General features: G+C 43.9%; 1 protein-coding gene across 1 annotated transcript in view; it reads left to right on the forward strand.

The window, feature by feature from the left end:
* The window catches only part of TPGS2 (tubulin polyglutamylase complex subunit 2), a 64,880-nt gene extending 55,040 nt beyond the window's left edge, over positions 1-9,840 (forward strand). The window contains exons 5-7 of the mRNA XM_061400483.1: positions 4,864-4,977; positions 6,476-6,636; positions 7,958-9,840. Of these exons, the coding sequence (XP_061256467.1) occupies positions 4,864-4,977; positions 6,476-6,636; positions 7,958-8,188 (506 nt within the window). The 3' untranslated portion in view covers positions 8,189-9,840. The remainder of the gene's footprint in view (positions 1-4,863; positions 4,978-6,475; positions 6,637-7,957) is intronic.
* The last annotated feature ends 5,012 nt before the right edge of the window (positions 9,841-14,852 follow it).

Here is a 14,852-nt window from a genome sequence, read left to right on the forward strand (position 1 = left end):
GACCTTATGATTCCGGTCATAAGGCATACTATCTTTCAAACAGATCAGAACTTCTGCAAATAATACTCTAAACTCTGAGGAAATTTTTAAGATAATTACTTAAAAGGACTAGAGAGTAACCAGATATAAGCAGAAACTGGAGTGGCATCTACAAATGGCAGAAGGGAATCACACTGAATGATTTTCCTATTTTTGTAACTTTTTGCCTGAGGGTAAACCCCAGATAGCATCAGTCAGGGCTGCTAAAACTTGGTAGGAGCCTACAGTCTGAATTTTTTATTTTATCCAAGATGAAATAGCAGAGACCAATCTTCCCAACTGGAACAAAAACCAAAAACAAATGTAAAAAAAAAGTAAAACAATGGATTTTAAGATAGCATCATGCCGGGAAGGATGAGGAGTTCTGAATGATGGGAAACAAATGAAGTGACCCCTAGCTTATTATCTGAAAGTGTCCAGTTGACAGCATAGAGAGGGAAACTCAAGCAGAACCTGTTGAACCTGTTAACTAAGAAGACAGAACGAAGAGTCCAGTTGAATGAAGACAGCTCACAGGACTGAGTAACAGGGAGGAACGAGCTGCTTAGAGAACTGCCAAGGATCCTCCTCAAATATTCAGCAGAGAACTGATGAGCACCCGCATATGAAGATACTGCCCGAGGCCCGGGACAAGACCACCCGGTGATGAGCGGGAACAGCACCTGGTGCTCACATAGGACCAGGCCTAATGCCTGTTGCTACAGCCAGGCTGAAACGCCTCACAGCTTACACAGATAGAGCACTCAGAGGGTCCCACCTCAGGAATGGGGAAAAATAGCCCTAGGTTAAATACTGTCTTGGGTTCTGCCTGACGAATACTACAAACCAAAAGTATCTGTTTTCACATAATTTAACTATCACAGAACAATGCTCAACGATATATGTAGAAATAAATATAAAGCACTCAACAATGCAAAAGTAACAATTTCTGGCATCCAATCAAAGATTAGCAGGCATGCAAAAAAGAAGGGAAAAAAGAACTGTGAGGAGGAGAAAAATTGACTAGTTGAAACCAATCCAGATTTGAGATACCATTTAGAATTAGCATATACAAACTTTAAAACAGTCATTACTATATTTGATATGTTCAAAAACTTGTACAGACGTAGAAGTTAGGAAAAAAACAAATCCAAACTTACCTTTTAAAGATGAAACTAGTGTCTGAGAAGAAAAATACACTGGATGGGACTAACAATAACTTAGCCATTGCTAAAGAAAAGACTGGAGAACTTAAAGACATAACAGTAGACAATCCAAAATAACACAAAAAAATTAAAAAATTATTTTCATGAAAAGAACATCAGTGAACTGAGGGACAGCAAATGGTGTAATATATGTCTAACTGGAGTCCCTGAAAAGAGTCCCTGTAATTGGGCCAGCAAATAATATTTCAAGAAATGGTGGATCAAAACTATACCAATTTCATGGAGACTTAAACCGTATCTAAGAAGCTCAACAAGCTAGGAATAAGAAACATGAAGAAATAATATTAAGAAACATAATCAAATTGCTCAAAATCAGAGATGAAGAGAAAATCTTAAAAGCTGTTAATGGGAAGAGACAGTTCCATACAAAGGAAAAAAGATAAGGATAATGACATATTTCTCATTGGAAATAATTCAGTCAAGATAAAATACTGGGGAGTGGAAGGGATAAATGGGGAGATTGGGACTGACATGCACTACTAGACTGGTTCCAAATAGGAAAAGCAGTACGTCAAGGCTGTATACTATCACCCTGCTTATTTAACTTATACGCAGAGTACATCATGAGAAATGCTGGACTGGAAGAAACACAAACTGGAATCAAGATTGCCGAGAGAAATATCAATAACCTCAGATATGCAGATGACACCACCCTTATGGCAGAAAGTGAAGAGGAACTAAAAAGCCTCTTCATGAAAGTGAAAGTGGAGAGTGAAAAAGTTGGCTTAAAGCTCAACATTCAGAAAACAAAGATCATGGCATCCGGTCCCATCACTTCATGGGAAATAGATGGGGAAACAGTGGAAACAGTGTCAGACTTTATTTTTTTGGGCTCCAAAATCACTGCAGATGGTGACTGCAGCCATGAAATTAAAAGATGCTTACTCCTTGGAAGGAAAGTTATGACCAACCTAGATAGCATATTCAAAAGCAGAGACATTACTTTGCCCACAAAGGTCCATCTAGTCAAGGCTATGGTTTTTCCTGTGGTCATGTATGGATGTGAGAGTTGGACTGTGAAGAAGGCTGAGCGTTGAAGAATTGATGCTTTTGAACTGTGATGGTGGAGAAGACTCTTGAGAGTCCCTTGGACTGCAAGGAGATCCAACCAGTCCATTCTGAAGGAGATAAGCCCTGGGATTTCTTTGGAGGGAATGATGCTGAAGCTGAAACTCCAGTACTTTGGCCACCTCATGCAAAGAGTTGACTCATTGGAAAAGACTCTGATGCTGGGAGGGATTGGGGGCAGGAGGAGAAGGGGACGACAGAGGATGAGATGGCTGGATGGCATCACTGACTCGATGGATGTGAGTCTGAGTGAACTCCGGGAGTTGGTGATGGACAGGGAGGCCTGGTGTGCTGCGATTCATGGGGTCGCGAAGAGTCGGACACGACTGAGCGACTGAACTGACTGACTGACTGACTATATATAAGACAGATGACTAATAAGGACCTGCTGTACAGCGCAGCAAACTAATCAGTATTCTGCAATGACATATGGTGAAAGAATCTAAAAAAGAGGGTAATATATAACTGATTCACTTTGCTGTACACCTGAAACTAACATTATAAATCAACTATATACCAATTTTAAAAAGTTAAGAGAATACTCATACTAGACCAGAGGAAAAAATAAGATACATAAAAAAAATAAAAGTGTTCTTTAAACAAATTCAGTTGATTAAAACAAGATAAAATACTCAGAGGAAAAAAGTGTCAACCTAGAATGCTAAACCCCTTTCAGACATTCTAAATTCTTTCAAAATCAAAGGCCTTTTCAAAAAGCAGTCTAGCAATGCCCATTCTACTGTGTGGGTGTCTGTCCACATAACATAAGGACTTGATCAAAGGGATGTATATGGAGATGATTGCTGTAGCATTTGCAGCAGAATAATGTTGGGTGAATGCCTATCAGTAGAGAGCTGGCAGGGTAAGTTAGGGGGCACCCACTTCCACAGTCAGGCAGGCAGACATTAACACATTAAAATTACAAACCTTAGAGGGCTTTCCACATGGTACTGTTATATAGAAGGTAAGATTTAGGTAACCTGTATGGTATCTGATTTTTATATAATAAACAATCTTGAAAAAATTTAGATGTATACCTATATGTGTGTCTAGGACCATATGAGATGAGGAAAGCCATGTTTTAAAAAGAAAAACTATAGGTTGGAGAAGGAAATGGCAACCCACTCCAGTATTCTTGTCTGGAAAATTCCATAGACAGAGGAGCCTGGCAGGCTACAGTCCATGGGGTTGCAAACAGTCTACTACGACTGAGTGACTGTGCACACATTTACATAGGTATATGTATAAATCAAAAATGTTATTCTTATATACTGTTTTATCCAATCTCTCCTAGGTTTGTAAACCTTCTCCACCCAGTCACTAATACTAATCTTTATTGCATAATTGCTATAATGAAAGAAGCAGGAGAGGCTTCTGATGCTTGCATTTCTAAGAATTTATCTTTTTTTCTGTTAAACCATGATATTTGGTTTCTAGGTAGGTATTTCTAACAGAGCCAGACTTAGCATTAATTATAATGTTATAATTATAATATGGGCTTCTCTGGTGGCTCAGTGGTAAAGAATCTGCCTGCCAATGCACAAGACAAGGATTTGATCTCTGGGTTGGGAGGATCCCCTGGAGGAGGAAATGGCAACCCACTCCAGTACTCTTGTCTGGAGAATCCCATGGACAGAGGACCTTGGTGGGCTATAGTCCATAGGGTCAGAGAGAGTCAGACACAACTGAGCACGCACACACAATTATATTATGCTTATGTGTGCTTGGTCACTCAGTCGTGTCCAACTCTTTCTGACCCTATGGACTGTAGCCCAGCAAGGTCCTCTGTTCATGGGATTCTCCAGGCAAGAGTACTGGAGTGGGTTGCCATTTCCTCCAAGGGATCTTCCCAACCCAGGGACTGAACCTGGGTCTCCAGCATTGCAGGCAGATTCTTTACCTTCTGAGCCACCCTAGGACTCATGCCCTTAACTAACACTGTTATTAATTAATGACAGTAACTAATATTTATTGAGTATGGGCTTTATATAAAATTTCGGACAGTTTTCACAAAAACTCTATTAGGTACACATTATCACTGCTTAAAAATAAGTAATCTAAGGAACTCAGACATTGCACAATTTGCCAAATGTTGTATAGTCGATAATCAACAAAAGGCACAGAAAATACTTTAATAGGGTCATAATCACAAATATACACTTTAGACATAAGAAACAGGATTTTAATCAACAGATCATGAAGTGCTATAAACGAGGGGAAAGCAGTTATCTGGGGAAAAAGAAATTGTTGTGATTGCTCTGACTTCACGTGTCCCAGGAAGTTCGCTTTGTTGTCCTCACGCCACCTTCCCCTGCATTTCGTGACACTGTCCATCGGTAACAGCAGAGCCCTGACAGAAGACTCAGACCAAGAACAAGACCCAGGGCATTTAGAGCGGACAGTACATTTGGTCCACATTCAAAAATGATAGTTAAGAATATGTCTGAGATAAGGCTTTTTTTGCCCTCTGTTTTTTTCATCCTAGCAAAGCTGGATGAGTATGTTTGAGCTGAGTGTGTTTAAACATTACCATTAACTTCTGGATTTGCAGCCAGTGAGAACCATCCAGAGAAGCCTCACTTTGATTCTCGCAGTGTGATATTTGAGTTGGATCCTTGCAACGGGAATGGGAAGGTTTGCCTCGTCTACAAAAGAGGGAAACCAGGTAAGGATCATGGCAGGAGCAGTTCTGTAGTTTGGGAATGGCCTTGGCTGACCTTGCCCTCCAGCCATCACACAGAAGACACGCTCCTCCCTGAACTCCTGAGCTGCTGCAGGGTCTCGGGTAGATGCCAAGAGAAAGCCCCTTAGGTCCTCTCTGAGCCACCCCCTCTCCAAGCCCATTACTGGAGTCTTTTTAAGGTACTGTCATTTGTGAGTTACTGCAGAGTAATAAGATTAGGATAATAAGTGAATAAAAAGTAAAAGAAGTAGTTACTCTGTTTATAACTCCTCTAGCTCGTTCACGTGTTAGATAAGCATCCAGGAAAAGCATTGTCTTATACTTCTTTATGAAGGGTGTCTAACTAATAAAAACCTTAATTACTAGACCTCAGTCTAAGAGGAAAAGGCTCTGGCCTCCTGTGCAGTGGCCACCCCATGACAGCAGCTCAGTCCCAGAGGTGGACAAGGCACAGCCCTCTTCGGGTACCTCTGCCTGGAAGGGGTGAGAAGACACACCAGGATTTACCTCCGGGTGAAGGAGAGACCATCTCCTGCTGGAGGGGTCTTTGTGAAGCAGCCTTTGAGCTGCATCCCGAAATATGGGTCAGAATGAGATATGGGTGGTGAGGGTGGGGCAAAAGGGGGCATCACGCAAGAAATGGGTAAAAGACATGCCATGGGACAGTGCAACTGATTTGGGGGGAATGACAGGTAATTTTAGTTCGTTGGCCACTTGATTCATCTTGTGGATGAGGGGAGATGATGCCAGAAGCCCTTCATGCAGAGTTTTGAAAGCCAGGTGAAGGAGTTTGGACATTCTGTGGAAGTATGGGGGGAGTCAAGGTTATTTAGCACAAATACGGCAGGATTCAAGTGAAAGTGTGACCACGAGTAGAACTAGAAGAGGAAGTTACTGGAGGATGGATGCCATTTAGGGAGATGTCACAGCCATTAGAGAGGAGATGAGATGAGGGGATGAGCTAGGAGAGACCTCCACAGTGGTAAGTAAGGATGGATGGTCAGAAGCAAGTGAGAGGCAGGAGCTTCAGCTCAACCAGCACAGCACTGCACAGGCAGGAGTCCCAGGAGAAGGGTGGTATCCTTCTAATTCCTGCCAGACCTCCTGAGAAAGCCAGGGCTGCTCAGAGTGTCTCTCCATCAGGAAGGCTGAGCCCACAGCCTGTAGCTGCTGGGCGAGGGGAAGCATCGCGTCCACGTAGGAAAGCAGTGCTGCTTAGGCAGCCTGAGCGCACAGATGGCCAGGGCCCAGCGATAGGTCAGTTGGCTGACTGATCAAGAGCTCGTAAAAGAACACCAAAGAAGCCTTGACAGTGGCCCCTGGAGAACAGAGCTGGGAGGTTGGAAGGGAAAACTGGAAACTTTTACATTCCTTCTACTGTTGAAATTTGTTTTAACCATGAGTAGATGTTGACTTGATAGATAAAAGGAAAGAAGTGTTAAGCCATCCCTTCCTTTATGTCTTCTGCCTGCTGTTTCAGGATTAGCACAGGACACTGAGATCTGGTTCCTGGACAGAGCGTTATACTGGCATTTTCTCACAGACACCTTTACTGCCTATTATCGCCTGCTCATCACTCACCTGGGCCTGCCCCAGTGGCAGTACGCCTTCACCAGCTATGGCATTAGCCCCCAGGCCAAGGTAAGGGAGGACTGCCTGTCATCTCAAACTCCAGAAGGTATTAGAATCTTCTGAGGAAATGCCTAAATTGCAGAGTCCCAACTTCCTCATCTGATTCTGCAGATCTGGGTAGAGCCCAGGAACCTGCATTTTCAATAAGCAAAGTAGTTGCTTCCAATTCAGGTGGACAACAGCACTTTACACTAATCTAACTGAGTGGTGTCCAGCCTTGGCTAGTCCTCAGACTCATCTGGGGAGTTCTAATTGCTAATGAACTGGGCGGGGGGCAGGGCTTAGGTTTGACGGCTGGTTTTGGATTCACAGTACACGCACACACAAGAACAGAGAACAGTCAGTCTCTTATTCTCTGGCTCCTCATCCATCCACTTCCCACCAGCAGCTGCTGTTGGTTTCTCTTGTGCCCTCACTGAGCTATGTTGTTGGATAGAAAGCACGCACACATACAGTTTGGGATTCTTTTTCTCTAAGTCACAAGTGTGATACACTGTTCACATTGTTCTACACCTTCTTTTCACTTAATTGCACACTGGAGCTCATTCCCTATCCATATATAGAGAGCTTGTCTCTTTCATTGATAAGCGATATTTCAAAATATGGATGGATCATGTATACTATAGATCTGGGTACCATTTTAAACATACAGATGTCAGATAATGCTGATAGACTGCCTTCTTTGAGAACACCAGGTGTGTTGAGAAGAACTTTTGACCGGGTGGCAAAAAATGAGGGACTCAGTTCCCTGTATGTATCCATCAAAGGGACCTCACTTGCTCAAATGGCACATAATGATGACACCATCCAGGTAATACAGTGGGTGGTTATTATCAATGAACACCAATAAGTGTCGGTGCCCTTTGCCTTCAGCTGCCCAGAAAGCCTGCAGGGAAGAGAGCAGGCGGCTCCCCTCAGCGGAGCCGGCTCTAGTCTTGGTCTGCTCTTTCCCCATGGGAAGGATGCTACCCCATCCACCCCAGGGGCAGAGGCTGGTGTGAGGGCAGAACAGTTAGGACACTATATCCTGTACCTTGGGGACCTAGCATCCCAGGCTCAGGCTCACTACATTAGAAGGAAGCACAGTTAGTTACTCAGATTCTTCGTCCTCATCCTGCTCTATTTAAAGGTTATAAGACCCTGTAAAGCAATGTGTATCTTCCTGTTTACCCAAAGGAAGTGCTGATAGATTTTAGAGGCAGTTTTTCATGAAAACTTTTACTCTCTGCCTTGTCTCCCCAGCTCTCTACCCCTCTATCTCCACTAAAGAACATGAGCACATTCTTGTCTCCTTTGAATTCTGACCGTCTCTCCCAACTCTGCCTTACAGCAATGGTTCAACATGTATAAACCCATCACCTACAACACAAACCTCCTCACTGAAGAGACCGACTCCTTTGTGAACAAGCTGGATCCTAGCAAAGTGTTCAAGAGCAAGAACAAGACCATAATCCCCAAAAAGAAAGGGCCTGTTCAGCCTGCAGGCGGCCAGAAAGGGCCCTCAGGTTCTGCTTCCACTTCTAAATCCTCCTCTGGGTCTGGAAACCCTGTCCGGAAATGAGCAACCCCCTCCGCCTCCCCGCCTGCCCCACAGCGGTGATGTCCATGCACAGATGCCCTGGGCATGGCCCAACCTCAGAGTCTGTGTGTGGAACCACAGTCCTCCTTCCTTCTGCACTTGATCTCAGCCAAAAGGCTGAGAAGCGATTCCTCTCCCCATCTGAATGACAGAATCCTAGGCCTTTTACTCCCATCAGCCTGAGCCAGGAGTTGGAAGGGCGTACTGAGGTCTCCCCAAGAATCCTTCCTGCATGCCCATCACAGCAGGTTGTGCCATCTGCTGCTCCTGGGAGCTGTGAGGAATGTAAGGTTTTATGTAAGTGACTAAGTAGATCTGTTAAGAGCTTTCTTCTCTTTCTACCCCAACCCCCAACCCCTCAGCAGTAATTATAGAGGTTCCCCAAAGAAACCACTGGTTTTGACCTAGGAGGCATTAGAACTATGCTGTTCAATTGGTAGCCACTTTTAAAGCAGCTAAATTTAAGCCATATTAAAAATTCAGTTCCTCAGTTTTATTAGCCACATTGGGAATATTTGTGTGGCTAATGGATTCTGTATTAGACACCACAGAGATGATGAAACATTTCTATCATCGCAGAAAGTTCTGTTGGGTAGGTAGCACTACATTAGAATATTTTTGCATTACCCTTACTCAGATCAGTTCATTTTTGTTAGAGAATATTGAACACTCTAACAATTTGATGGGTTGTAATGTTCCATGTAAAATCTTGAAGATACATTTTTATGTTTTTTATATCCTTCCCCACCAGCAAATCTAGCTTTGCTCATTTTTAATTTTCTATAAAGTTTTTCATCTTCATCAGTTTTCTATAAAGTTTGTTTCCAGTTTTTTGATGTGATATTTGCACATTTGCCAAAGTTATCTTTCTCACTTTTTTTTTTTTTAAGAAGTGATTCTACTGTACCATGAAAACAAGACCTCCCAAGCATTGCTTTTCCAGGACTCTTCATGAAGAGTTTTGATGAAATCAGTCACTTGACAGGAGCTTCCACCTGCTCTGCCTACTCACAACTGCTCGGCAGTTCACGGAGTGGCAGAAGAGGGCAGAGAGGAACCCAGGTGTCAAGGATCATAGCTGAGGTTTAGTCTTCTGCAAGTATTTTTCTTCCAGAACTCATCAGAGGGAGAACCAGCAGTGCTAGAGGAGACAGCCCAGCATTTGGCTGCTTCCCCAAGTCAAGGCTAGAAGGGGATTGAGAAGTCGTGTTGTCTGCCACTGTGGCGAGTATGCTTCCTCTAGTGCTTTTGGAGCCCCTGAATTATTTCTGCATCAGTTCTGGCCCAATTCTGGATTTCACAAATGAAGCAGCAGAGGAGCCACCAAAGCCATGGAGCCCTTGACACCAGCGACAATCAGCTGGAGTCCCCAGAGGACTTGTAGACAGAGTGGGTTCCACTGTGGAGAGGTTTGAGCCCTGCTTCAGGAGGAGCAGAGCACTTAAGAGCAGGACTGGCTACCTATATAGGGCCCAGTGCAGAATTAGGAGTGGGGCCTTTTCTCCAAAAACCCCGTAGACAGTACCATGAAAAGCACTAAAATGTTTTCCCTTTCTTCTCATAACTTGTTACAGATTTTTTTGTTTGATACTCAATGGTATTCCAGGAAAAATTAAAGTTTTAAATTATTATAATTTTATCATCTTTCTACTTTTGGGCTATTCCAGTTTTAAAGGCCACTATAAGAGCATTTAATTCATATTCATAATCAGCAAAATCACACAATTATATATATAAAATTATATTTTATATATATAAAATATAATCATATCTGTTGTATGTATATATGTCTCATTCTTACCAAAATAGTGGAAATAACACACAAAACTAGCTCAACCATTATTTCACTTTTTGATACGTACAAAGTCTCTCTCAACTTACCAGGGAGTAAGGAAGGACTGAAGGAGAAATTAGGAGCTGCCCTCGGTTTTCCTTTTCTTCCGTGTCCTCATTTCAGTGTGAGTGGTTGGCTACTACAGGAACGGAACATGAGTAGGAAGCGAAAGGTATGGGTTCCATGGTCACACATGCTTCTTAGAACGCCATCACCACCTCTGTGTATTTGAATGAAATCTGGCTCAGAAAGCACGACCTCTGGGGCCTCGTGTCCTCACTTTCTCAGCTGTAGACATGACAAGCTTGCCTTAAACTCTGCCTCTCCATGTATGCAGGCCCACTGGAATTCTGTTCTCATGGGAACCACAAAGGCTGTAAGTGAAAGAGGTGGTAAGAACAGGGGACTAACACATTGCACGTATCTCCTCTGCTCACACGTACACACCTTTGTCTCACCATACCTTACACAAGTTCAGAGACTAAACTAGGAATTTCAAGGCAGCGGCAGGAGAACATTAAACCAAAGTGAGACCTTCTGAGTGTGGGGCCTTGCATGACTGTACAGATCACACGCACGTGAAGCTGGCCCTGGTGAAGGAGGAAGGGAGCACCCCTGGCAAGAGACTCCAGACAGTATGTTAAGAGGATTACATGGGGGAAAAGCTCACCAGGATGATCGTGTTTTGAAACTAAAGCAATTAAAATGGCAGTAGGCACTTGTATAAATCAATCGCCCAGGAAAGAGAGTCTGTGCTGGAATCAGAGAATGAGAATATAAGCAGGATGCTTCAGGACACACTGATGTGGCTCAGATCGTGCATGAAGTGCCGCATCGTCGTGCTGCTCACGTCCTGAAGCAGGGAGGTACCCAGGCCAAGGACAGGCACGACAAGGGGCCGCTTGCAGAGGGTAGTCCACAGGACACCTCTTGGAGCTGCCCTCCCCAAATGTGGACGTGCATCAGTGTCACTGGAGTTGGGTGCAGAAAACGAGATGCCCAGGTCTCCTCCAGACCTCCAAAATCAAAATTGTGAGGAAAGATTCCAAGCACCAAGACTTTAAATCAGCCACAGTGATGACAATAATGTCACAGACTGTCAAACTTTCTACTTAACAGGTCTCAGTGGTTTTGCTTTCATTGCGTGGAGAACTCAAAATATTTTCAGTCCAGTGAAGCATACACAATGATTGGAACAGAAGAACCAAGGGACCTTTTAGTTTCTGTTTGAAATATATCCATTTTTAAAACTTTTTATCATGGAGAGTTATTTACAAAGATAGAATAGTATAATGAATCCCCATCTATCCATCACCTGGTTTCAACAACGACCAACTTATGATCTATCATATTTTATCTATACCCGTTCTTTACTCCTTTAATTTTTAAATAATTCCATTTTTAACTTAGCTGTTGGTTTTTAAGTTATACTTCTTTGCATTCTGTTTTAGCAGTTGCTCTAGGGATTACAATATTAACTTTTCTGTTCAGTAGACATGTATGTACAGTGTCCCCAGTAGCCACATTTGTGTAGTTAACTCTGCCTCCTTGACTGGAGTTGACAACACTGGGTAAGGACCAGTTGAAACTGGGATGCTATGATGAATTTCCTTCTTTGGCTTAAGCCAACCCAGACTGGATTCTGTCTTTGCCACCAAGCATTCTCTGGTTAACGCATCAGCCTACATTATGGAGTTATTGTGAAGATTAAGTACGCAGGTGAGAACTCAAAGGCTGGTCCCTTCCTCCCTTGTAATGTGACTGTAATCTTTCTAGCCATTAGCTTTGTACATGAGCCAGGCTGTGCCTACTGCCCCACTCACTTTCCTTCGAAAACACCAGTGTGGTTCCCCCTTCTGTGACTTTACACCTGTGGTTTCTTACCTGCGGTGCTGGCCAGCTGTCTCACGTCTTCCTCCCCAGGTCTAGCTCCAGTCTGCATCCACCTCAGAGCATCAGAGAAGTTGAGTCTGCAAGGAGAGCCCACTCCGGGGGAGTGCTTCACTCCATTAACGTGATCATCCTGCCTTGTCTCCTCTGCGTCCTCAGTGGTTGTTGAGACAGAGGGTTACCACTGCGAGCCATGCTGCTTAGTGTGGAGCCACATGAAACAGTAGTAGATTGCACTTAAAGTCAATTAGTTCACCATTTTGTGCTGAATTAGGAGCTGCCACATACTTACATCCAGGATAGACCAACAGAGACAGACCACCCAATAATGAGAAAAAAAAAAAGCTGTGGAAATGCTTAAACATTCATTTAAACTCTCAAAATGCAACCACTGCTGTATTTTAGAGGCAGGACATCCTCATCCAGCTCAGAGACCACCTCTTTCAGAAGACTCTGTCACAGTGAAATCTGCTGCTTATATGCCCATGTCCTGTCATCTGAACTACATCTCCCAGCCTGCCTCTTGCACACAATGGCTGTGACTCGGAAATCTTGTTCATCAGTGTCCCTTGTGGTTTCAGAAGCGGGATCTTTGTGGTTACACATCCTTACATTTCCTAGGGCACCCAACACCTGAGCCTTGACCGGTACGCACTCTGGTAAATGCAGCACTTACCAACAGCCAGCCAATTCATCTCAGATAATATCTATCGAGAGCAGGCCTGAATGCAATAGTGAGGACCATGGTGAAAACGATGCAAGAACTGAAATGGTGCTTTGTAAAGCTTTATCACAGGGTGGATTTGGCTCTTGGAGATGTGTGCTCAGCCATGGCATATATCCCTGGGTCGCACACACAGGCCTGATGTGGACTCTGCCGAGGAGATGGTGTGTCATCTGAGTGGGATGTGCTGGGAGAGAAGAGTGTGTATTTGATGGATGGAAGTGAACATCAATCACAGAATTCTCCACCAAGGACAGGGACCCACAAGGCTCAGAATACAATATAGGCAGGCGATGGACATAGCTTCTTAAATAGTATTTAGAACCTTAAGTATTAGACCTTAAGTTATACACAATTTCACATGAAAACCTTTATGTAGGATAAACAGTAACAAGCACATAACAAGATGTGTTCTCTCAGACCTGTGATGTCCAGTACAATCGTGACTAGCCACTGCTGCTGCTGCTGCTAAGTCGCTTCAGTCGTGTCCGACTCTGTGCGACCCCAGAGATGGCAGTCCACCTGTCCCTGGGATTCTCCAGGCAAGAACACTGGAGTGGGTTGCCATTTCCTTCTCCAATGCATGAAAGTGAAAAGTGAAAGTGAAGTCGCTCAGTCGTGTCCGACTCTAAGCGACCCCATGGACTGCAGCCTACCAGGCTCCTCCATCCATGGGATTTTCCAGGCAGGAGTACTGGAGTAGTGTGACTAGCCACAGATAGCCATTAAACTTAAAATTCAAAATTCTGCTCTTGTCACATTTCAAGTGTTCCGTAATCATGTATGTCTAGTGGCTACCATTTGAATAGGTCAGATATAGAATATTTCCATCATCATCAGAAAGTTCTATTGGGCAACCCTGTCTTGGACTATGCATGGCTTGTTTTCACAATTCTCAGAATAACTGCTGCAAAGCCCTTTTGTAACACGCTATATTCAACAAAGAATTTCCCTGGTGGCTCAGTGGTAAAGATTCTGCTTGCGGTGCAGGGGATGCGGGTTCGACCCCTGGGTTGCGAAGATCAAATGGCAACCCATTCCAGTATTCTTGCCTGGAGAATCCCACGGGCAGAGGAGTCTGATGGACTATATAGTCCATGGGATCGCAAGAGTTGGACACAACTTGGCAATTAAACCACCACCACCACCATATTCAACAAAGAACAGGGACATTTACTCAACTTCAGATACTTTTCTAAGATACAGCATCCTTTAACACTTTAAAGATTCTTTTTACAACCCCTGGCTCACAGGGCAAGCCCGGGATGAGTCAGCATGTCACTGCATACCTTGGAAAAGGGCCTGCTGTCCTGGCTGCAGAGCAGCCTGTGTGGGTTCTGGGCTCTCCCCCACATTGTAGACAAAGGCCCCAAAGCAGCTCAGCCTCTAGGGCTCTACAGTGTCTCCAGCGTGGAAAGCTGAGGGAGGTGAAGGAGCAGGTTCCCTGCATCGTTTTGTTTTTTTTTAATAGTAAAAGATGTTCAACCTGCATCTTAAAGCACTTTGTCTCTTCGGCCCTCCCAGGGAGCAGGTGGGCCCAACTGAGAACACACTCCTCAGCTTGCAAGCAACCACTCGAGAAGTGACACTTCTCAGATCACCTGCTTTTCCTCTGGGGATCAGTCACCTCCTTTTCTCACAACAGAAAGAGTATCTTGGAGATCCACCAGAGCAGGAACCCAAACAACCCTCAGGACAGTTCCAGGCCAATGGAGGGAGAGACCTCATCCCTCAAGACAAAGCAGTGAAGTGAAGACAAGATTAAGCCTCTGGAGAAACAGCTTACCTTTGCCAAGGCTCCAGTTTCCAACTTGATACTTGTGTTATTTTTAAGTGAGGCCACCCCTTGGGCGAGATGGAGCTCTAGACTGCACTTGAGGGTCTGTGTTTCAATGTCTGGGGACTTCTGAGGCACACCTGCTCCCACAGGTGGCTCGGGACGGTGTCCACCCAAGTTCAAGACAGAGGGTGGGGATTTTATTGATAGAATATATGCTTACTGAATCACTTAATGAGAAACGCTATTTTCCTTTAAACATGTGATTCTAAAACAGACTGCTGAGGCCTGAATTACCGTCTTCACAAAGCATGTTTTTGGCCACTGAAAAAACGGGAAATCACCTTCAACATTTTTCTATAAAAACAAGCTTGTAAAGTTTACTTTCACCCAAAGGTGGCGTTCTATTTTCTGATATTAA

This window comes from Bos javanicus, chromosome 24, assembly GCF_032452875.1.
Source record: "Bos javanicus breed banteng chromosome 24, ARS-OSU_banteng_1.0, whole genome shotgun sequence".
Classification (NCBI taxonomy): Eukaryota; Metazoa; Chordata; class Mammalia; order Artiodactyla; family Bovidae; genus Bos; species Bos javanicus.